The sequence below is a fragment of the Mustela nigripes genome, chromosome 1, assembly GCF_022355385.1.
Source record: "Mustela nigripes isolate SB6536 chromosome 1, MUSNIG.SB6536, whole genome shotgun sequence".
Taxonomy (NCBI): Eukaryota; Metazoa; Chordata; class Mammalia; order Carnivora; family Mustelidae; genus Mustela; species Mustela nigripes.
In genome coordinates this window covers 266,063,780-266,087,997 of record NC_081557.1, presented here as the reverse complement: position 1 = coordinate 266,087,997, position 24,218 = coordinate 266,063,780, and the positions used below count along the sequence as shown (strand labels likewise).

Sequence of the window (24,218 nt, the reverse complement as noted above, 5' to 3'; positions counted from 1 at the left end):
CCTCAACTCTTAAGTGACCTAGAACACTAGCATCCTTTCATAACACGATAAAGAGGATGCACGTTACATTTTTTTCAGACTTGTTTTAAAAGTTAAAAAAAAAAAAACAAGTGATTTTTAGATAATGTCAACATAGCTCACAAATGAGTAACATCTTATGTTTTTCAATGTCCCGCAACATTTAGCAAAACAGCCCAGAATTCTTGCTTCTATCTTAGGGCTTCTGTGGCTCATGGTCTGTGCCAGCCAAGACTGAGACAAAACCACATCTTTAATTCCTTCAGTGCAAATTCCCTCTTTCCGATTCTGGGTGTTGGATTATTAATCCCTTGAATCTAGTCCTTTGGTTTGGTCCTGAAACTCATTTGCTGCTTCCTGGGACATATTATATGTTACTGTTAATCCTGGCAAAACCAGTTTGGCTTTTCAGTTAAAACAAACAAACAAACAAAAACAAACAGAGATTCCACTTTGACTGTTTTACATTTAACTGGGACATCAATATCACTGACTTTATCTTTCCTAAAAAAAAAAAAAAAAAAAATCAACCCGCATGGTTTACATTTGCAACTCTCTTTATCATCTGAAATTTGTCACCTAGATACAACAGCCTTCTGCATATTGGGGCATTATTTTCTTTTGACGAGGAGGCATCTGATATTTCTGTGCTTGCTACCTCAGCTGTTGACAGGCAAGGAATGCGGCCCCTGTCTTAACGCTTTGTCTTGTGGATCTAGACGGAAATCCATACATTCGTTAAAAATTTAATAACTTCAGACTGTCTGCACTGAGAAATTTAAATCTCTTTCCCTGCTTTGAATCTATCCCCACAGCTCATGGGGAAGCACTTGTCTGGAGTCTCCCAGTCAACTGGTCACCCACTTCCCTGTTCTCTTTATACACACTGTTAGTCTGAGAGTGATTAAGAAACGTGATAGATTTTTCCTTCTTGGAAAGCAAGGCTGGGAATGATCTTTTCTTAACATTTCTAATCGAGAAGAAACTGACATATAATAAATTGCCATATTTAAAGTGCACAATTTCATGAGCTTTGGCACACCCGTGAAGCCATCACCTTAATCAGCATAGAGAACATATCCATCACCCCCCAAATTTCCTGACACTCTCTAATTCTTCCATTCTTCCCTTCCTTGTCCCCTACCCGATCCCAAAGCCACAAAGCAATTATTTTCTATAACTATAGATTGGTGGGATTTTTTGTAATTATTTTCAAATAGAATCATAGAATATATACTATTTTATGCATGCTTTCACTTAACATAATTATTTTGAGTTTTACCCATATTGCAGCATGCCTGAATAATTTTTTTTCTTTTTTATTGCTGAATAGTATTCGATCATACGGCTGTGTCATACAACCAACGTGTCAAACAAACGACATGTTTGTTTCTCCACTCACCTGTTGTTGGACATTTAGGTCATTCCTAGTTTTGTGCTATTGCAAATAAAGCTGCTATGATCCTTCGTGCCCAAGTCTTGGTATGGGCATAAGTTTTTATTCTTGTATAAATCTCTAAGAGTGGAATGGTGGGACTATATGTTAGGTACCTGCTCTATTTTCTCGGAAACTGCAAACTAAGTGGGTTTTTAGAACTATTTTATAAATATAGATTTTATATTTTGTATAAATACAAATATAAATTTTTATAAATTTAAATTTTATATTTTTATAAATATATAAATATATTTTATAAATATAAATTTATAATTTTATAAATATACATTTTAAATATAAAATATTAAATTTATATTTACATATAAATATAAATACAAATTTTATATATAAATATTTATATATAAATTTTATATTTATAACATATTTTTCTATTTTCACTAGCAGCATATGAGAGCTCTAGGCTTGATCTTCCCAGTTCAACCGAGCCAACACTGAGCCAACACTGAGCACCTACCATGTGCGGAACACTGTTTCAGGCTTGCTTATTATACATAGAGTTTTCTCTTTTAACGGTTCTGGGAGGTCAAGGTTGGCATATTACCTCCATTTTTCTATATTGTGAGACGAGTAAAATTAGAAAACCAGTGTGACCTCCTCAAGGTCTCACACAGTGAGTATGAGGGCACCACAGGGTGAAACGCAGGTCGTCCAGCTCCAGAGTTAACGCTTCCCAGGAATACTCTTCGTACAACTCATCTAAACTTTTCAGGCTGGGCAAGGAGCCTCTTGGATTTTACTTTTATCCTTTAATTTCTTTTTCAATATAAGAGTAACACCTGCCTATTAAAGAGAACGTGAAAAACCAAGAAATGTGGTAAAGAATCCCAAAGCCACTCACGCACGGATCCACCCTGAACTATCACCATCGTGATATTTTTAATTGAATCGTTTCTTCTAGAATACTTTTTTGGCTGTAGCATTTTTCTTGTCTGAAGTACTGATTTTGATGGGGTATTTAATATGATCGCTTGAGTGATGTCCCTGACTTCGTGCCCGAGGGTGAGGAGGGCCACGGCCTCCACAAAGAAGCTTCAAGAAGACGGACTCCTGCTGTTTTGTCAGCCCTGGGCACCTGCAGCGGCGCTGGCACACAGTAGGCGCTCACGACATGCTTGGTGAACGAACCCAGCTGGTTGCTCTCGAAGAGGTCCCCCCGAGCCCAGATTCTCCGTCTCTGCAAACTTAAATAAATATTCGAGCCTTTGCTTATTGGGCGTCGGAAGACGTAAGCTGCTCACGGCCAAGACGGCGTCGCCCCGCCTGCCTGTGAGGGCAGGTCGCTACCCTTCGAAACATCCTGGAGGACTTGCGTGGCACCGAGGACACTGTCCCTTAGGAGCCTGCCGGCTGAGCCCCGTGTCCGGCCGTGCCACGGAGCCGCACACCGACCCTGTCCGGGCTCCAGCCCCCGGGCGGGCGGCCCGTCGGAGAAGGCTCAGTCCGGGTGAGGGAAGCGTGCGCGGAGGCCGCAGCCTGAAGGAACTGTTTCCAGCAGGCCGGGAGGCCCCTGCCTCGGCCTTCCCGCGTCCCGCAGAGCCGGGACGGCGCCCTGCACGCGGCCCGGGCCCGGCGCAGGCTGAGGCGGTGGGAGACCCTCACTCTTCAGCGCCAGCTTTCGTTCAAAGCCCCGGCAGGGCACGAACGGGGGCCCCGCACTCCCGCGCGGGCACACTGAAGTCCCGACCCTCAGCACCTCACGCTGTGACCTTCTGGGAAGCAGGATCTTTGCAAACGCACGTGGTTAAGACGTGGTCACTGAACGGGGCCCCGACCCAGTCCGAGGAGCGTCCCTAGACGAGGGGAGAGTCTGTACACGCGTCCACGGACAGGGACAGGGCGCGCGCCCCGCGAGTGCGAAGACGGCCAACTCTGAGGGGCCAAGGAGGGAGCCCTGGGTCAGGTCAGGTCGTCTGTCACCGCCCTCGGGGGATCGCGACGCTGCGGACAGCGTGACCTCCCCTCCGACGTCCAGCCCCAGATCCGTGGGACAACGCGTGTCCTCTGTTAGGTTGCCCGGGCCGTGGCACTGTGTCGCGGGAGTCCCAGCCCGCTCGGAGCTCTGTGCTCCTGGGGAGAACCCAAACGTGTCTCCTCTCTTGTCACCAAGTGAGAGAGGACGAGGAACGCCTCCTTCCTGACTCACCCGCACGCCTCTCTCAGGCCGACCTCGCCAACATCCTGTCCTGCCGTGTCGTGTCGCGGACACACGTGTGCGCGTGTCCACCTGCGTGTGTCCCTCTCCCGAAACCAACGCTCTCCCGCGGGAGCCGCTCAGCGAGTGTTCGGGGAGCTGAGACCCGGGGTCGTGCCGGCGCCACTCTTCCCCGCCCTGACTTGGACACAAACTTCTCCCGTCAGCGAAGCCCCGGATGCCGGGGTGGGGGGGGGGGGTGTCCCGCGTCTGACCACCCTCCTGCCCGGGCTGCGACGCCATCCGCCGCGATCCTCCCAACACAGACCGCGGCGTGGGCTCCCCCGGCCTTTGTCGCTTATCGCCGGCTGGGAAATGACAACAGTCACAGGAGTCACTTGGACCCGAGATGGGAGCCTCGTCTCGGGGTTCACTGAGCCATTTAGGCCATCAGGGCCCCCACCTCTGGGAGAAAACGAACTTCTTGTTCAAGGCACCGCAGCTTGGTCTCTCTGCTTCAGAGGCTTAGCAACTCCCCGATCATGTGACTTCTCACTCCGATGCCTCGAGACAAAACGGTCCTCAGAGTCCCTGACGTGAGGCTGTGGCCCCGCAGCCTTGACAAGGGCACACACGGCCTCGCTGTCCCGCGACGCCCCAGAGGCGGCAGGCCCGCTGGGTCTCCCCACAGTTCGCCCGGGCACGCGGCGCGCTGCCTCTCCTCGCGGGGAGAAAACGGGGTGCGCAGCCCTTCCCGTGTGTCTGGCAGGAGCAACCGTCCGACCCACGGACCGAGACGGCCGCGAGCGGGTCCACTGCAGAGCTGCCCCGTGAGCGGGCATGTGCGGCGCGTGGGAGCCGACACGTCCGACAGGCCCCAAGCAGCTCCGACACAGGACTGGCCTGAAGTCCGCGCTCTTCCCGCAAGGCACCGGCCGGGCCGCCCCCGCCGACCCTCCTCACCACTGAGGCCAAGGGGGAGGCGCGGGGTCCCTCCCCTGAGCTGCGCCCGCTGCCTTAGGAAAGGGATGCGGGATGTCACCGTGCACGTCCTCTGAAGGGACACGTTCCACATCTAAAAAGAATCAAGTTCTTGACCATGTTCTCACAGGGCAGGCGGGGAAGGTGAGGATTCTGGCCAAATGCAACAGAAAGGACGCGCAATGGGCTTGGCGGGGCAGGAGGGGCAGAAAGCCGGGGTCCATTCGCAGTGGGAAGGGTCCGCGAGAGGACAGGGGAGGGGACGGCCTCGGATCTGGCCACAGAGCGTGACCGGAAGAGGGGCCTCAGAACACCTGCGGGGGCGCGAACCGGGGGGTTGGGGAGCCCGGCCCGGTGGCAAAGGGCAGGTGCAGGGTCGTGTCCCGGGGAGGGGGGGCTCCCGCTATTTTTGCAGGTGCCTTCGCAAGAGAAGGGAGGCGTGTGGCCGCCACGAGCGTCTCTCCCTAGGCAGCCCAGGCCTGGTCTTGGCAGCCAGAATCCAAGCCCAGGGAAGGCCGAGATTGTAAACACTGAACAGGAGTAAGGGAGGCGGCCGCGCACGGAAGCCCCAACAGTCCCGGGTCGAAGACGAGTGAGGGCCGGGAGGGAGCCGCAGCCGGGCCGCTGGCGGTGCCTGGCTGGGGCTCCGAGCTTTCCGAGCTGCCGAGCGTAGGGCCAGCTGCCCCGCACAGCAGCCACGCGTCCGGCCTTTCATCTTCCCGAGATGCGATCAGCAGCCTGACGGGATTCTGGCAGAAGCAATTAGCTCATGAATTAGCTATCGAGTGTCTTCGGCAGCCAAGGTCTTGGGAGTGCTGACGCGCGTTCTTCTCCCGGGACCTTCAGGACGAAGCGTGGGCCGTCTGCTCCCTGTGCACCAGGGATTTCGGCCCCTCACCGGCCCCGTAGGCCCCTCACCTCCTCCGCCAGGCCCCCCTCCGCCCCTCGAAGCTCCTCCGCTCCGCGCGCCCTCCCGTTCGCCCTCCACGCGCCGGTCTCGCTGCCTCCGGAAGGGACGGTGCCAGGCGGATCCCGCCCCGGGGGAAAAACCCACGATCCCCGACTGCGACAGCCTCTCCTTCTCATGGCCGCACGGCGGGGCCCGCAGCCTCCCCGGACTCTGGTCAAACGTCGCCTTGGAACAGGGAGTCTTCCCCTCCCCGCTTGCTCGCTGCACCCTGGCGCGCTCTTATTCTCCCCCAAAATACGCGTCGCCATGGATGCCCCATCTCTCTGTCTTGTTTGCTCATGGTCTGACCCCTGGTATTACAGAGAGTAGAAGCCCGGTGAGCGCGTCCCCTATTCTGTGACTCCCCCGGCGGAATGAAGGAAGGATCTGGAACCTAAAATCCACAGGATGCAAACCACCGGTGCTCTACGGTGTACGAAACAAAGACAGCTCCACCTTTAGACGGCTCGTGGGCAAGTGACTCCCGGGCCTCAGGTCCATTGGGCGGCCGCGTCCTGCAGGTTCTGCGCCCGTAACCCTCCCCCAACTCTCCACCGACTGCTGTTGACTGAACACAGCTCACCGGGCGCTGGGTCTGAGCTCTCCCACGGTTCTCCTCTTACCGCCCTACCGCCCCTCCAGGGGAAGCTTCACCACCTCCTCCTGGGCCGGACGCCAGACGTCTGACCCATTGTCACTGCTCCCCTCGCCTTCTTCCTGTCCACCTGCTGGCGCTGGATCAAGGTCACTTTCCTTCCCTGCCCAGAATTCTGCAGTGACTCTCTGTCACCTGTTGAGTTACACAGGGATCACTCATCCCAGCTTTCAAAACCTCGTAAGAGGGGCGCCTGGGTGGCTCAGTGGGTTGAAGCCTCTGCGTTCGGCTCAGGTCATGAGCCCAGGGTTCTGGGATTGAGCTCTGCATCGCTCTCTCTGCTCCTCAGGGAGCTGCTTCCTCCTCTTTCTCTGCCTGCCTCTCTGTCTACTTGTGATCTCTGTCTGTCAAATAAAATCTTTAAAAAAAAAACAAAAAACCTCGTAAGATCTCCGTCTACCCATGGGCTGCATCTACACCTATTCCAGAATATAAGCTTTAGCTAAACCTGCCCACTCACTATTTTCTGAATGTGCCCACGTGCCATTCCCATCTTTGAAAGTAACACCAGGGGCTCCTGGGTGGCTCAGTGGGTTATGCTGCTGCCTTCGGTTCAGGTCATGATCTCAGGGTCCTGGGATCGAGTCCCGCATCAGGCTCTCTGCTCAGCAGGGAGCCTGCTTCCCTCTCTCTCTCTCTCTCTCTCTGCCTGCCTCTCCGTCTACTTGTGATCTTTCTCTGTCAAATAAATAAATAAAATCTGAAAGTAACACCATTTCTGCCTGCTCAAACTTTCCTTCCAAGTGCCAATTTTTTTTTAAAGATTTTATTTATTTTTCAGAGAGAGAGAAAGAGAGAGAGAGAGAGAGAGCACAAGCAGGGAGAGCAGCAGGCAAAGAGAGAAGCAGTCTCTCCACTGAGCAGGGAGCCCAATGTGGCACTCGAACCCAGGACCCGGGGACCATGACTCAAGCCGAAGGCAGACACTTAACCGACTGAGCCACTCGGACACCCTCTAAGGGAAATTTTAAACACCATCACTGTGCACCCTCCTACCTAATGCAGCCTCTCCCATTTTTGATACCCAATGCAGTATCTCCCTTCTAGGATACCAGGTTTACACAGTTCAAAAATACCTGCGGTATTCTTCCCTTATCAGTGTTTAGAGGCAGAGGCTCCTTGTCTCGTCCAACAGAGCACCCTGGAGGGTGAGGGACCTCCTCTATTTTTGCCCCCTCAGCAGAAGCTCAACTAGAATCTTGCCCAATACACACGCTAACTGGCTATTTCCTGAATTACATTTTTTAAATGTGGTGCATCATAACGGTGCCAGGTGTTCAGACGTTAGAAGAACCGTTCTGCAGTGTTTGCCCTAAAGGAATTGACCATCTGGTCATGGAGACAAGGCTGCTTACATAAAGTTGTAATTGTCTGTGCAACTTCCAGCAAGGAATTATTGAGCACCTACTGTGTGCCAAGTATGATACAAAGCAGTACGTAATGGTCAAAATCAACAAGGCAAAGATAACTATTAACCAAGGCAGGCTCTAGGTGTGTGTGGCTTACCCCCAACACTTACAAATCCCACCTTTTGGTTGGACGAAGCAAGAGCGGACAGGCTCACCTGGTGAGGCAGCATGTTCCAGGTGGCCCAGCTCGGGCTGTCTCGTGATGGTATAGACCAGGTCTGTCGGCGTACTCTCCTGGTCAGTGGCGGAGAGCTGCAGAGCGGTGATTTTCTCCACTGAGTTCTCATCCAAGACCAGCCCTTTGTTGGTGGTGATGACTGGTGGGGAATTGTCTTCTGAAAATGTCAGAAACAGTGATTGGAAAGGGGTCCTTTCCGCCTTCTTCCTTCAGATCCGGGCCTGGGGCCCAGGAGTAAAATCAGAATAATGCTTGGACCTGTCCCTCAAAGACAGCCCCAAGGAGCCAGAGCTTCTCGCTGCAGAGGGGATAGGGCTCCAGAGTCCCACGGAGCTGGGTAACAAGGTGAGCCCAGTGTACACTCTATGACCTCAGACCTTCTGGAATATTTTTAGAAACCCAATGCCCCCTTACCCCAAACGCTGATGGAAAATGACTGGCCCATCAGCGTGTTGCCTTCTCCATCAACCACATCAAATTTAAAAGCGAAGCTCCCGCCAGATTCTCCTTTCTCGTGTCTGTATTCTACTTGGCCTGTAAAAAAGGACAAGATAATGAAGATTCTCGATCAGCGCCTTCTGCCCTTATTTCTGAAGCGGGAAGTGGGGATCTGAGCGGTATTCACACCAATGACGCCACTCACACCTTCCTCTCTTGGACATGGCTTTCCACACGTTAATCTGACGTTTTCAATTCCTCCCTTTCCCGCTCACTCTTGACTTCCTCCTCATCAGAAACACTCTCATAATGAAATCAGCCCAAGTACCACCGTCTGTGGAGGCTTAGCTTATGGGAAAGACTCGAAGGAAGTAGCCACAGGAGAAGGCGCAGCGACGATGCCCACGTCATGCGGCCCGTGTTCTCCCAGGGCCCCTCGCTCCCGCTTCCCAGGGCAGCCTTAAGTCATTTCTGAGACAACACCGACTACAGCTCCAACCAACAAGTTAACAGACAAGTTAACAGACACATGCTACACACTAGTCACGACGATCCACGGGGAGAAGCGTGAACCCGGCATTTTTGTTCAGCCCCCGCATCCCCTCCAGGTACCTCACGATGTAAATGTAACCGAACATCTTGGGGGGAGGTACCCAGTCTCATTCTTACAAAGACACACTGAGGCCGAGAATAATTAAGGAACTATTACCCCGTGGTCCACTCTGGGCCCTTCAGTAAAGGACACACAGGCCCACTGAGAACTCGGCTGTGACCCATCTGAGTGCCAGCGCATGGACGAGACCTTTATTTCTGCTCCTCGGGGCCATGTTTCCATCTCCAAATGGAATCGCACATTGTCCCGTGACTTTGGGTTACTTTTTTCCCCCACGATGTAACCTTCCCCCCAACTTTTTACTCCTGAAAGAACTGTACGGTAGCGCCGGAGCATTTAACGTTTATGCTTCTACGTCGCATCAGCATTTCCTGGAGGAGGGATGAGCTACGTCATCTGCCCCGGCAGCTCCGATTTACGCCCTTCCATTTGGCTTAGTTCATTAACTTGCGCTCTTTGGGGAGCTGAAGAGAGATGTAGATCGCTCACCTAAGGCAGGCATAATTTCCACCTTAATCCATCCCAATTCACTCCCTTTTCCCTTTCTCTCTCACACACTTTTTAGCATCATAGCAAGTCAAAATGATTTTTTTCTCTCCATAATAGCCCTAAATTTCATCAACGCTATATCAAAGCATGAACACATTTTAGCCAAGGATAGTCTTTTTTTTTTTTTTTTTTAAACAAAAATTGGAGGAGACAAGAAAGAATAAATGAAACTATAACCAGCTCTCATTCAAAACAAAGAGTGCAATTCACTGCCACAAGCACCAGGCATTTAACTCCCATTTGCTACTGTGGGTGGACTCTGAGTCCGGGCAGGTGCAGGAGAGCCGGCTGACCTTGGCTGATGTCGGCCTGGGTGAAACTCCGGATGGGGCCTTTCACGGAGATTTGCTCGGGGTTGTCATTCTTCACCATCTGCAGGCTCCCCACGCCAGGATCCTCCTTCATGATGTACATCACCTGCCGGTCGTCCGAATCGGTATCTGTCACTCTCAAATGCTGCTCTGTGATGCGTGCTACAGACCCTGGAAGAGAGTGGGAGAGAGGAGGTCATTGTCCATCATTGTCAAGTGATTTCAGGAGACTAGAGACGAAATGATCACACATTGCCTGGGTTTAAGTGAATACTGGGTGCTTGAGCTTCTCCATCTCCAACTGCATACATTTTAATTTCCCTAAGTGAAACAATCCCAACCTCCCAATTTGTTAATCCTCCCTTGGGTTTAGATCAGAGCCCTTCTCTCTCCTGATCCACTTCACTCTCCCTGTGCCGTGCTCACTCTGCTCCTGGGACCTAGCAGTTACCCCTCTCTAGACGGATGTATCAACTCCTACATCTTTGGTGAAACCTTCTTGGACCTAACTTATTTACCATCTTCTTGAGGTTCATTAAATGATAAGCAACAGATTTACATAAACTTATAAATGTATCTTGTTGCCACCTCAAACCTAATAGTTAAAATCAACGTTTACAAGATTATAAAACAGGGGGCTCTGAGTCCTGGGCCCTGGAAGGCTATGAAGGTTGCTGGGGACGGCGGTGAGACACAAGTAAGTGGTGATCACCTCTTCTCAGGGCCTTGCCCCTTGCTTTCCTGTCCAGCTCATATTAAAAATAGTAAAATCAGGTGAAGTAGGTGCTTGTCATTCATGTGTCATACATCCTAGTGTTTGGCTGAGCCCTGGGCCTCCTGTGCGTTCTTGCCGGTAATGCCAACGACACAAGGCCGAACTGTTCTTCCCCAGGCCATTCTCAGCAAGCATCCCCGAGGGATGAGGTAATAATCTTCCTCTGGGACAAAGATCAGGCTTGCTTATCGTTACTGTCACAGGGAGAGACCCCCAAGCTCAGCGTTCCTCTTCTGTAACCACCCCCCCACCCACCCACCCACGGCACGTGAAGGCATCCATCCGGGCCTTCGGCATCGTCTCCACCAGTCTTGGAGTGCCGAGCGAAACGCTACAAAGTTGCTGATGGCAATGCTGCCCATCGTGCATGAGTAACAATGTGGTCTCTGACCCAGGAGTCTCTTGTCTTCTATCAGCACCCATGAAACACTGACGGGCTGACTGACTGGCTTGTCAATAGGCGAGAGGGAAATCTCAGATCGATAATGGGGACCTTGGGGAATCTGCCAATTTTCAGATACCATCATGCTGTATAGTTTTCACTACAAGACACATGTGAAACTAAGGGTAGATAAACACATAGGACCCCAGTGGGATGCAGATGTTCTGGGGGGAAAAGGCGCCCTCTCTAAGTGACTCCCAGCTGCCCACTGGTTCAAGACTGACATGTCACGGGTCCTTCAGGTGCTGCTTATAGACAGGCAAACTTGCGAGTCTTATACCCTAGGATACCACGTCTAGTGACTCTCAGTTATTTTTATAATCTCTTTCCGTGTATGATGGCTTCCGGATTGCACCCCCCATGCCCCCTGCCACTTGAAAATAAGCGTCTTGAAAGCTGTGTTGGATTTCTTCTGTTGCTGTTGCCGTTGTATCCCGTGGGGCTGCTGGGTATGGGCCGTGTTCTAAGAAACCTGGCCTGAGTAGCTGGATACACTGAAGTTTTAAGGGCCCTGGAAGTGCTCTAAACTCTTCTCAATCTCTTCTCAAATTCACAGACAGTTACACAGAGATTAACATTGGTCACTCACAACGCTTGTGTTCCTAAAAGAATAGCTCTCCCCACCTCCGTTCCCTCTGACTTCGAAGGCCTCGTTAACACCCGCCACAGAGCTGGCCCGCGCACTGACAAGGACGGACACCCGGCGCAGAGCTGGCCCGCGCACTGACAAGGACCGAGTGGAGCGGAGGGACCGCAGCCGCTCTCTCGCATCCCCGCGGTACCTGCTGAGAGCTGAAGGCCTCGGTTTACGGCCACGTTGGGGGAGCCGCTTGTAGGCAGCTCTATGTAGATCTCCAGCCTCCCGGTGGCCATGTGGAGGCCGTCCGAGAGGGAGAACCGGAACTCATCCACTGCCACCCCGGGGCCAGCAGGCATGTACCCGACCAGCCCGGCCAGCACATCCTGGTAGGTGAAGGAGGAGCCTGGAGTTAAAACCCTTCCATTCTCCAGAGGCTCAGAAGCAGTTTCCCTCCAGAGCAGACGGCCTGAGGAAGAGAGTAAAGAAAAGCAAGGAAACAACAGTAGAATACATACGGCACCAAAGAATGGCCGCTTTCCCAGCTAGCATGAGCCTGGGTAGACTGTCCAGCACCTCACAGGCTCTTGGTGACACACACACATAAATGACCAATGACTGAGAATTTTCTGTAGAGGCACAGGGGGCTGCCCTGCGGCCTCATCTACAAATAAAGAAGATAAGATGCAACCTTTCCTGTTCAAAAATCTCTTAAGGAGACAAAATTCATGTGGTAATACAGTGGCTTAGAGATCAAGTCTCCCTCCATGAACTCAAAGTCACTGCATTAACTACACCTTATTTTCCCCATCTGCAAAGGGCGCACTTCTGCTGCTTTCCCTCTAGGGCACCTGGCAGGGGAGAAGGGACTGTTTTGAATTCCTTTTAAATTCAGAAGGACACTAGACATCTTTGGGTGGGAGCATATTTTTCTGTTTTCAAGGGTCATGTGTATCATGATGGGACAGTTAAAGTGCTTCATTAAAGTAAGTAAAAGTGAAGGAAGATAAAACGCAATGACCAACAGACTCTTCTATTAACCTTCCATCGACAGTGAAACTTCATCTCTAAAAGACCACGGGGTTATGATACACTAACGTACCCCCCGGGAGATGAAAGTTCCAGAGCTTTGGCGAACACCAGAGGGACGGCACTTAGAAAAGAAGTAGGTAAAAGATTCCCATGGTGGTTTTTTCCTCTGGTTTAATCAGGAAAAGTGCTTTCTTTGCAAAAGGATCAAGTTCATAAAGACATCCAGCTCACCTCTAGCCTGATGTGAACACTTGTGCAATTAATAGCAAGGGGCCACCCTGTTGCTCGCATGAGGTGGCCGGGGACCATTCAGTAAGGAAGCCTGCTCTGAGAACAGAACTCGAAACCTGTCTTGCCCGAGGTTATATAAGAGAGCAAGAAAACAGCTGAAATTGAATTTCCGAGACACCAATTACCTGGGATTCAGACTTTTTTAGAGCCACTGGTGTCCACGGTGACCCCAAAGAATATTGGCTAGCTGTGAATCTGATTATACTCTGATGCAAAGAATGGGCTATGCACAGGCAAAGCGGAGGAAAAACCAACAGAAATCTGTTTTATTCTAAAGTCCTAACAGCCTTCTGGATTAAGAAGCTTGCCATGCAGTTGGTCCTACCGTGGTCAGGCTTTTTTGTCAATACAAAAACCAGCTCATTATCCGGAGTGTCCAGGTCCTGCAGGCTCAGGGAAGAATTGCTTATCACCACTCCGGAGCTCAGCTGCACGCCGAGGGGCCGCAAGGTCACCCTGGGAGGCTCGTCGTTCTTCCTCTGATGAAAGCATAAAATATCAGGTCTCACGCGGATATTGGTTTAGGAAAGAAAATGCATCTTAGTCAGCGAAAGCACCATTGTCACACCAACTTTCACTCTCAAAATAGTATTTAATGGTCACCATCTGCAATTCCCCGTCAAAACGGTTTGTTTGAAAGAGGAGCAAGTCACACCAGCAAAATGTCCCCTTGAAAGGAAATGGACGTTCTACAGAAATCTTCAAGATATTTTCCACGGGGACAGTGATGGCGCTTTTTGGACCAAAAATCTGGACATGTGGCTAGAGAAGTATGAGTATATTTTGAGGATAAAAGAGCACATTGTTTGAAATCAAAACTGTCCTAGAAAACCCCAAGAGTATCATAGTACTGTAGGACAGCACCGTATCTAAAGGCGTGGGTTCCTAAAACTGTCTCCCTGACCTCGTGCCAGCCGCCTGGACCACCTCGGAAGGTTCCTTTCCTAGGAGAGAGGGGATTCCATTGCTGTCTTTTACCTTCTCTATCTCCGTCTCCCCGGGCTGGCAGAGCAAGCTCTCCAGCTGCTCAAGTGAGAACAAAGACAGCATCGAGGAACATGTTTCTCTGATGTTACAATTTAACAAATACATGCATCAAAAGTAAGAAAAGGCAAGTATGCATGTGACTAAATACAATAGTTTCAGGGGATAACAGGTATATGTTGGTTTTCAGCTAAATATGAGACTGACACTGTTTCTCTGTCTGACCCTCACAAACCGTTTTCACACAGAATGAACAAATTTTACCCCGAAGTGGAAATTCAGATTTCCAAATCAGACCCTCTCCAAATGCTAGCCTTAATTCTACAAGTGTCCGCAAGGTCAGGGTTGTATTTTTAAACTGACCTTGAAAACTGAAGGTTAAATGGGATCTTGTTTTTGAGCTCATGGAAGGCTAGCTAATGCTGGGACATTTTTGTCAGAGGCCCCGTGTTCCAACTTCGAAGTCTTTACCTCAATGGTGATATTGATGCTGTGGACTTCTGAGCGACTGTGTCCATCGGTTACATAAAAACTAAAAATATCATGCGTTGGCTCAATGCTTTCATGAACGCTCTGGAAGTAGTAAATGTAGTTTTCCAGGACATCTTGAATAGGGAATGACGCCTCTAGGTCACTGGTAGTTCCAGGGCCAAAACGATCACCTGCGTCAACATCAAGAGAGAAGTTTTACCTTGATCCACCCGTGCTTGCTCACTAGGCGGAACTAGAAAACATGACAGCATTATCAGCAAAAGACAAAATACACTGGAGGATAACAATGGAGGATGGGAAGAACGGAAGGCTCGAAATGGAAGATTCGGGGTCAAATTCCAGTTTCCCTACTATTTCTCATCCTCACAGGGGTACGCCTGCCGGCTGTTTCGACAGGGAACCAAATGAGATAAGACGCATGGAAGCACTCAGAGCGTTACTGTATATAGCAAGAATTTAAAAAAAGAATCCGCGGTTGTTTTGTTAGAAATCTGTGATAAAGTAAGTCCTCAGACGAGTAGCAGCACAAATGCAAGGTGCCACCTGAAGCTCTGCTCAGTTTCCAAACCGCCCTGCCTCGCACACACGCGAGAGGAAGCCTCCTCTTCCTCCTTCTTTTTTTTTTAGAGAGATTTTATTTACTTATTTGACCGAGAGCAAAGCGAGAGAGGGAACACAAGCAGCTGGAAAGGGAGAGGGAGAAGCAGGTTCCTGCTGAGCAGAGAGCCCAATGCAGGGCTTGATCCCAGGAGCCTGGGATCATGGTCTGAGCCGAAGGCAGGCGCTAAACAAACGAACCACCCAGGCGCCCTAGGAATCCTCCTCTATGTAGGAGAAGATTAACTGTATACTTGATCTAAGAGATACCTCAACAAGCGTGCTTTCATTTGACCTCAGTTCCTTAAGGAAACCTCCCCATGGGTCAGAGCTCAGCCCCCGGGACGGCACACCAGGGCTGCTGCGATGCTCCGAGACCATCCACGGCCGTCCAAGCACTGAGATGCTCAAGCTCCGTGCCGAGCTCCGGACATCGAGCTGGTTCTGGTTAACTCTTCTTTTCAACCCAACCCCAGCCAAACCCGGAAAAGGCCAAGGGGAAGAGTAAACACTGTCTAAATGATGGATGGCTTGTCTCTTCCTTGGTCTGAGTCTCTCTAATTGATTGATTTTAAGTTGTTACCACATTTTCCTCTGAAGAGAGGAGAAAAAGAAACCCCTGTATCTTCAAACATCCCCTGGATACATATCAACAAAGAAAAGTGTGTATAGAATTTCTGAAAGCAACAATGCTTTCTCTTTGTCTCTTCCACGGCTCTTTGCAAAGATCAGGTCATAAATCAAAAAGCCATTGACTTCCTAAATTGTAGACAGTGTCATTTTTTTGGTTAACCTTCCAACAGAAAGGCTAGGACTGAAAAAGTATTACTTACAATTTGTTTGAAATAAGAACTCAGGACAAGTGTTTTTTCTTCAACATGAAATGTGTTAGATTTTACCCATCGGGTTCCGTTCCTCTTGACACCAGGAGCATGGAGGAGTCTGAGCGAGCTGTGACCGGACAGTCCCCAGCACACACAGGTCAGTGTTTCCAGGACAGAGTGCTGTCATTCCTTCGAATTTTTATTTTCCCTTTACACTGACCGACAGCAAATATGAAAAATGTGGCTTGTTTACTTGGGTTAATAAACTAAATGATGCCTAAAAATAAACTCCCAGAGAGAAATGACTCACTTCCTGTCATTGGAAAACAAGCCATTCAACAAGCGAATCTGTCACCGAAGCTTTAAGCACCAGCCTTCCCAGTTTCAAAACTGCACCTTCTGCTTTCTCACGTAACTCGTTGTCATTAGTGCTTCCCCGCACCCTTCAGCAGAGTACACTGCGTGAAAATTAAACCATTCCTGATGCACGCAGGCTCTCATCCGGAACATCTACTACCGCGTCGTGCGGGAACCGGTGACGCACGCCCTCGAGACCCTCGAGGGTCTATTCTGTTTGCGCTGGTCCTAACCGACCGTAGAGCGCGTGCTGTTCCTTTCCCGCCTCACAACAGAATTATTCTGTTTCTTCCTGGCTTGCTGGTAAGAAGTTAAAGCTGCTCCTTGTAATAGTTTCCAAAAGGCATTCTGCAGAACTGCTGGGTTCTGAATCTGGAGAGCCGGTTTCAGACACACAAAACAGGCTCGGGGCTGAACACCCTGGAGAGAGGGCCGGAGCCCGTAAAGTGTCTTGGGATCATCATCTGCACCCCCAGCCCTTCCCACCGCCACCTGAGCGCCTTTTTCTTACTCCCAGGCTCATACTGACGCAGAGCAGTGATTCTCCAAATACGGTCCCCAGGCCAGCAGCTATGGCATCGCCTATGAGCTGGGGGACATGCAAACGCAGGGGCCCCCCAGCCTCTGCCCAGGGGTGCTCTGGGGCTGCCACTCAGGACACTGTGTTTTCACAAGCCTCCAGCTGAGTCGAGTACCCACGAGAGTTTGAGAATCACTGTTTAGAGAGCTGGATCTTGGCAGAAGTTTGACTTCTAGGCCAGGGAAATACTCCCCTGTAGGCAGTCCAGGTTAACATCAAAGCACGTGGGGAGGCTTTAAAAAAAAAACCAAAATCCTGGAGAGAAAAGAGGGAGAGACGGGTCTCCCCACCTTCGTGCGTGCCCTTCCTCTGCCCGCCGTGAGCCTCTCACGAACCCGTCCCTTCCAACAGCCATTCAGCCTGCTCCCACGGAATTCACTGGTCTGCGCTGTGTACCTCCTCAGGGCTTGGCCCTTGCCCTGGGCCAGCACGTTTGATTTCCTGGCATTTGCTGGTCTTCCTCTCCGTCTCCCTCTCCAGGCAGGGCTGTGTCTTCCTCACCTTCTTATCCTCCGTCTCTGGCACAAACACGTGTTGAGACAGATCTAAGTCGGCGATAAACAACCCCGAGTGCCCGCAATGAAAGGCAAGATCGGGGGAAGGACCCGCAGTTTTCCGGAGGAAAATGCAGCCGCCGCTAAGTGGATTCCAGGAGACGAGGCTCCAACCCCAGGCCTCATGCTGGCCCCAGACACGCTCAGTCCAGGGCCTCTCTGCGGGAGCTGCTAGTGACACGCCAATTAGAGCCACGCACCGGCCCGCGGAGATCTCACCGCTGAGGCAGCCGCCGGTGACCTGCCAGGACCTGTCTCAACTGCCAGTCACCGCGGTCTCGGGGGGCCGGGGACAGGACACGCCGTCTCGCCTCTCCTTCCCTGCGACACGCAGCAAGAGCCGCGGGGGTCCAGGGCAGATGGTGGAGCGGGGGGCTGTGGAGGGGTCACAGACGGACAAGCAGGCCTTCCAATCCATGTCACAGCCTTCGAAGGAGCTGAACCCGGAGCAGGGGCTCAGGCGAGCTGCGGCCGCCTTGCAGGGGAAGGACAGGCATCCTTATGTCCTTGACCCTGGGCTCCGAGGCCATGGGTCCTTCCTCTCCCTGTTGCTGGCGCTCCCGACCCCCACGCCGCTGTCTTGTCTCGCAGCACCGAGGGGCCTCCTACATCTCATCCGATCCTCTCCTTCGTTCGGCTTCTTATCTGTCCCCCGCCCCCCAGGGTCTGTGGCCACAGGCAGGTGGGGGTGTCTGTTCCTTTCGTGTCCCGTTACAGCCCTGCGCCTGGCACACAGGAAGCGCTCAGGAGACCCCGAGTGCCTGAACCTCCCTCCCTCCTGTGTCTTGGAAATGGATCTGCTCCTCCTCCGCCCCCGCGTCCAGCTTGGACTGGAGGCAGCTGCCCCCCCCCCCTCCCTTGTCGCCAGGTCAGGAGCGACTCGGCCGCCCGGCCACGGCCTACCTGTGCCCGCGTTCTCGATGCAGCCGTAGCGGGGCAGCGCGCTCAGCGTAATGACCGCGTCGCTCCGGAGGAGGCCGTCCCGGTCGGCGGCGGCGAAGAAGTGCGGGAAGGAGAGGGGGGCTCGCCCTCCCTCCTCGACCTGCGAAAGAAGAGATCCTGCAGCCCCCGGCGGCACCCAACTGCCGCGCAAAGAGCAGGACCGGAACGTGCTGCCTGGGGGGGCCTCCCAGCACCGGTTCCGCTGCCCGGAGGAGGCGAAGCCTCTGCAGACGGGGCGGGGGGGGGGGCGTGCTGGCCCCGGGCCGCGCAGAGCTGCACTCGGCCACCGGGCTCCTGTGTCTCCCCTCAGAGCTGTGCTTGCCTCCCTGACGGACCTGGTTACGAAGGGGCTCTGGCCCGTTCTGACCCCCGCCTGAGCCCAGCGCGGCGGCACGGCTGCCTCGCTTCCCTCCCGTGGTTCCAAAGCCTGCAGCCCGGGGACCACCGTCCGGGCGTCCTCCCTCGTGTGCCGGGAGGGTGACTGTCCTGCAGGCGCCCCCACCCAGCAGGAACGTCTGGCTCACCCCCTTAGGGTATGTGCTGATAGGGACGCAGGAGGAAAGGGCTTCCTCCCCACACCCCAAAGTGAGTGCTAACCTTAAGATTAAGGAGGAAAATGAATCCATCTTAGTAAAAGCACTTGCTGGACCTAACTTTTTTCCTTTAGGGCCCTGCTTTGTATGCTAACCCCGTGACCTGATCCTGGTGCTTCTGCTGGCCTGTTGGGGCACCTGAGCCTTTCCCTCTGAACAATGCGTGGCCAGATGTAGGAAGATCTATGAGGTACAGAGCGGAAGCTCACCCTGACTCTGGCGATGGAGAAGAGCCAAATGGGTTTCCAGGCTATGCAATAGCAGAACCATTTGGAAACAAGTCAGTTTTACGGATTTTTAGTTGCTTGGCAAAACCAGAAAAACTCTTTGAGTTTTTGGCATGTGGTATGTACACAGAGCAGGACAAGGAGACTGAATTAACTCTTATGGAATCCCTACCATGTGTTGGTATGTACTGGCGGTTTAAAATGGTATTTTGTTAACAATCAGAGCAATCCTTTAGATAACAGGAATAGTTGCAGTTTAAAGATGAAATTGGGGCTAAGAAAGATTATATCGTTGGTCCAGGGTCACTCAGCTAGTCAATAGCAGAAGCAGCATTTGAACTCAGTCTGCGTAACCTCATGAACGGGACATATCTTATGGCCCCCTCCCTCCCCACCACTGGGAACTAGAAATAAGCTTTACAGTAATAAATATTAGCTTAAAAAGTGACTTGGGGACATTGTCCATCTCCTCATATTTTAGTGCTCAGAAGCATTAGATTTTTAACTCCTGAAAGATATATTCCATTTATAATTTTACTTCCATTACTATATGTACCTAGTATAGTATACAAAATACTACACACACTTAGCATTTATGTCTAGCACATGAATTTTTTTTGACTAAATAATGTAAATACAATTATTTGATCTTCTGCATATATTTTCTCATACTTTCTGAAAAACTCATGACTGAAAACCATGCGTATCTCGACACAATTGCCTAGACACTTTGCAGGAAGAACTTGGCAGCCGATTCAGGTAGAAATCCTGTATTCACAACAGAACAGATTTCATCTCTGCACAGCACTCACTGCCCACTGCTCTGAGAACTGTTTACCGTGATGAGGTCAGCAAACGCAAGGACTGGAGGCGGGTTCTGAACAGGCGTGATGGTGACGGTAAACATCTGATTGTCCAGACGGTTGCGGTCCGTATCGGAGACAGAGAAATGGAAGCCATCAGTAACCAGACCGTCAGTCTCCGACACAGCCGAGTACCTGCACAGGGGAGGGCTGAGTCAAATGAACGAGCTCTGGGACAAGCCACGTAAGACGGCTGCATCTCTGTTTAAAAATGTGGCAATTTAGTCTTTCAAGGGACTACCGGTCAGTTGCTTAAATATTTTAATACAGTTTTTACAAACTCTGTCAATAATACACAGTGGTTATATACCTAATTTTCTGGTTGTTGACGTCTTCCATCGTGAAGTTGGAGACCTCTGAGAGCTCCTCCACCTCAGGTCCAGACACTCTGAAGAGAGCACCATACGTGGGCAGGGAACTTAACTGAATCCAGATCTCTGAATCGGGGGAAGAATCATCCTAATTGGGCAGACATGAGGCAAGACATGAACACACACTTGTAGGAATAAATACGTCCAGGAGGTAAAGTCATGGGTGCTTACTTCTCTGCCAACTGAAAAGGTCTCTTTCCCTTTGTGGTAAAGCAACGCCATTTCAAAGTGCATGAAAATCCCATTATTTATTCTTTGTAAAATACCTCTTGGATAATGTCTTCTTTCAAGAGTAGCTCAAGAAAACAGTGAGGAAATGCACTTTAGGCATGGGACATAAAACAAAGAGATGCCCTATTGCTACTGTAGGAGCTCCACAGGGTTGTGCTTTTATGACATGAATCTAGTGAAGAATAAAACATGGTCGGAGACGTAAGTCTCCATCCCATAAACACAGTGGTAGGCTTCCTTCCGAGTTTCAAAGGATGGTTTACTTTTTAGAGAAACAGATAAAACTCCAACATACCATGTAATACAATGAGAAAGAAAAGTGTGTGAAAGAGAAGAAGGGAAGTCATTTAGCTTTGCCAGTGACTCACTATAAGTAATATTTGACATGGGAAAAATTTTAGCATAACAGACGAATTTAGGAAATCTTACGGATTTCATTTTATCAGGATGGAACCCACAGATACTCAACCCTCAAGATGACCAATCTTAACCATTTTCCTTTCCTTCTGCAAGGCTTATTAAGAAATAAAATTGGCTTTCTGTGTTTCTCCACGAACAGCTGTATGTCTTAATGAACAATTTCCTCTTTCTTTAAGGATATTGTGGAAATATCTAGGAGGCTGGCAACATCTTCTTGGAGAGCTTCCCTGAGTCATTGTCTTTTAGAGCAGTTGGCTGTGAACATACTTTGAAATGCAAACTCCCATGCTTACGTTGTAAAACTGGTTGAAGTATGGATCAGGAATGTGCTCAGCATAGACACCAGGTGATCTGGGGCAGAGGATGTTAGTCAGTTTTTGCTTCTACCTCTAGGGGCCTTTTTAAATCGACAGGTCAGAGCCTCACTGCAAGGTCACAGAATTTTCCATATCTCCTTACATCACCTGACACAATTAAGGGAGGAAACTCAAATTCATCAAAGCTGCCAAACTTCAGAAAATTTCCCTTAAATTAATACTTTAGAAGGTTCTCTATTTTTCCACATGGGTTATCAAATACAATAGGCAGACCTCCAACATACTATTTCCTAGAATTACTATGAGTACCCTCTGAGAGAGAATTTTAAAAGACAGCTAAGAGTTCCAAGGTATTATCTTGCGAGAAGGTGATGAATTACAAGGACAGAGCTCCTGCCTCTTGATTAGAATGAATAGCTTCAAAATTCCACATTGGCAAATTTGGCCAAAAAAAAAAAAAAATGCTATTTCAATGTCAGGCCGATTTATTTTAATGTTTCAAATCTCAAATGACTGCTTGGTTTGAAAAAGTGCGAAATCACCTCGGTTTTTTTTCTTCTGAAAATGCCAGCATAATTTCAGAAAATAATTGTTAATTATTTTTATAATTAAATAAAATTACTACTTCGGCATATCTAAGATATGATGGATACATAAACTCTCATAAGAATGTAGACGTGTCCTCCTGTAATTTTCCAACGTTCTTACCCCTTTTGCATTGATTTTTTCATTTTCTTTTTATTGCTTATACATCTGTTGACCCACCATTCAACACAAGGACTAGAACACTGATAATTAACAATTATGTGTGTGTTCCTCCTTTACCGTGTCCTTGGGCCTCCCATGACCCTGGGTTTTATTTCTCATTTCCTTGAAATTCCTTGATATTATTTGATATATTACTACAAAGTATTTTTAGTTGTTTTCCAAAAACTTATGAAAAGAGAGTTAGTTAGACTTTCTCCTTGTGGGACCTACTTTCCTTTTTACTCAGTAGTGGACCGCTGAGATCCATCGATATCATTATACGCAGCAACAGTTCATCTCTGTGTCCCACAGAGGAAGTGCATCACGGGTTATATTACCCTGTCGATGGACATTTGTCTAGATTCAGTATTTTGGCTACTACAAACACTGTTGCTCTGAATTTTCTTGGGCATGTCGTTTGGTATACATATGAAACTTTCTCTTGGAGAGGAATCTAGGGGTGGAATGGTGACGGTATACGATTGCTCTTCCTCACAGGAAAATGCCAAATTCTTTCCCAAAATGGTTTGTTAAGTTGACTCTTCCATCAGCAAAGAATCTTCTGCAGATCCATTTCCTCTCCAACATTTGGTACTTTCAGACTTTGAAATTTCTGCCAGTTGAATTGGTATGATATGGTATATAGTGTTTTTTGCTTCCCGTGATGCCTAAAAAAGTGATTATCTCTTTTTATATTTATTGGCCCTATGGATTTCTCTTCTGAAATTCCTATTACTGTGTCTTGTTCACTCTTCTACTGGGTTATTTTTTCTTCTTGATCTGCAGACTTTTTTGTATTTTCTTTGTTGTTTTTGGTTATATGTATTTCAAATATCTGTTTCCAATTTGTAACTTGTCTGTTTTTTGTATTTCTGATGTGTTTGGGGGAATAGAAATTTAATTTTAATATAGTCAAGTTTATCAATCTTTTCTTTACAGTTAGCACTTTTTGTTTCTAGTTTAAAAAATTCTCTCCTTTCCCAATACCTAAAAATACTCACCTATTGGCCACAAAGAATTGTAGAGTTTCAGTGCTTGATTTGCCTGAAGTTAATCTCTGTGTACAGTGTGAGGGATAACTACAAGTTCTTTTTTATCCATATGAATAACCATTTTGCTCAGGTCTAGATTTTAAATAGTTCCTACCGTTTCCACTGATTTTAAACACAGTTCCATGTGTTGGTCTGTTGCTAGACTCTATCTGGTGTATTCCTGGGCGAACTGCTTTAAACAGTGCAGGTTTATAATCACTCCTGATAGCTGATAGGGCAAGCCCTTGCTCTCCTATGATTCTTTGGCAGAATTTTGGCCCTTTGTTCTTTATTGTAAAATCAGCTTATCAAGATCCATAAAAAGCGCACCGGGCATTTGACTGGAGCTCAGCTGAACGGAAAGAATGATGCGCAGGAGAACGGATTCCTTTTTGCTACTAAATCTTCCTGCTCGTGCATATGGAATGTCTCATTATTTATTGGGTGTTTTTTAAATGTTTGTCCATTAAGTAAGTGTTATAACATTCCTCGTAGAAGTCCTGTCTAGTTTTTGTTAGATTTAGTCAAACAAACATGATTTTTATAATGCTTTTGTAAGCGGCATCATCTTTTTCGTTACATTTACTGGCTATTTTTTGCTTATGTCTAGCAATACTATTGCTTTGTCTGTCTTCTATCTGACCCCTTGTAAATGCTCCCTTTCTTTCTAATACTTTGTCAAGACATTCTTTTGGATTTTCTTTACTTGTTCATTGTATCAGTTTTCCCTAGAAATTACCATCCTTTTGTTACATTTATCCCTGGGTATGTTTTATGTGATGCTATTAGAGATAGTATCATACTTTGAACTATTGTATTTTTGGCTGGTGCATGGAAATACCATCAGCTTTTTAAGATTAATCTTCTATCTTCTTCTCCCACATTACAGATGAGAAAGCTGAGTCCCAGAGAGTTAAGTACCCTGCCCGGGTTATTACGCTAGTAAGTGGTAAGCCTGTTTAAAAGTCATCTGTTCTAACTACAAACCCCCCCCCCCCCCCCCCCCCCCCGCCACAACTTGTTTGCCTGCAGTACATAGCAAACTGTTGGGAAAGCATCATTTAGAAACAAATCACACCGGATCCCCCTTTTACCTTTTGTCTCTCTTGGCACCATGTCACCCTCCTGCAGTTAATAACACACTAATTAAAAACAGGCTCTTCTGCTCCTACCTTTTTATATTCTGTTCCATTTATGATCAGCATTTCAGGTGGCTTTTCCAACCTTTCTGGATGTTCACTGCAAAGTTACTAACTACGCATATCTGGAAAAATTTTCCC

General features: G+C 49.1%; 1 protein-coding gene across 6 annotated transcripts in view; it reads right to left on the bottom strand.

Moving 5' to 3' along the window:
* The window catches only part of FRAS1 (Fraser extracellular matrix complex subunit 1), a 420,039-nt gene that overhangs the window by 77,682 nt on the left and 318,139 nt on the right, over window positions 1-24,218 (bottom strand). For all 6 annotated transcript variants that reach the window (XM_059385668.1, XM_059385660.1, XM_059385681.1 and 3 more), the window contains 9 exons: window positions 20,132-20,280; window positions 19,797-19,956; window positions 18,100-18,238; window positions 14,264-14,454; window positions 13,134-13,287; window positions 11,691-11,954; window positions 9,674-9,862; window positions 8,195-8,314; window positions 7,758-7,937 (listed from right to left, as the gene is read on the bottom strand). In XM_059385668.1, the coding sequence (XP_059241651.1) occupies window positions 7,758-7,937; window positions 8,195-8,314; window positions 9,674-9,862; window positions 11,691-11,954; window positions 13,134-13,287; window positions 14,264-14,454; window positions 18,100-18,238; window positions 19,797-19,956; window positions 20,132-20,280 (1,546 nt within the window). The remainder of the gene's footprint in view (window positions 1-7,757; window positions 7,938-8,194; window positions 8,315-9,673; window positions 9,863-11,690; window positions 11,955-13,133; window positions 13,288-14,263; window positions 14,455-18,099; window positions 18,239-19,796; window positions 19,957-20,131; window positions 20,281-24,218) is intronic.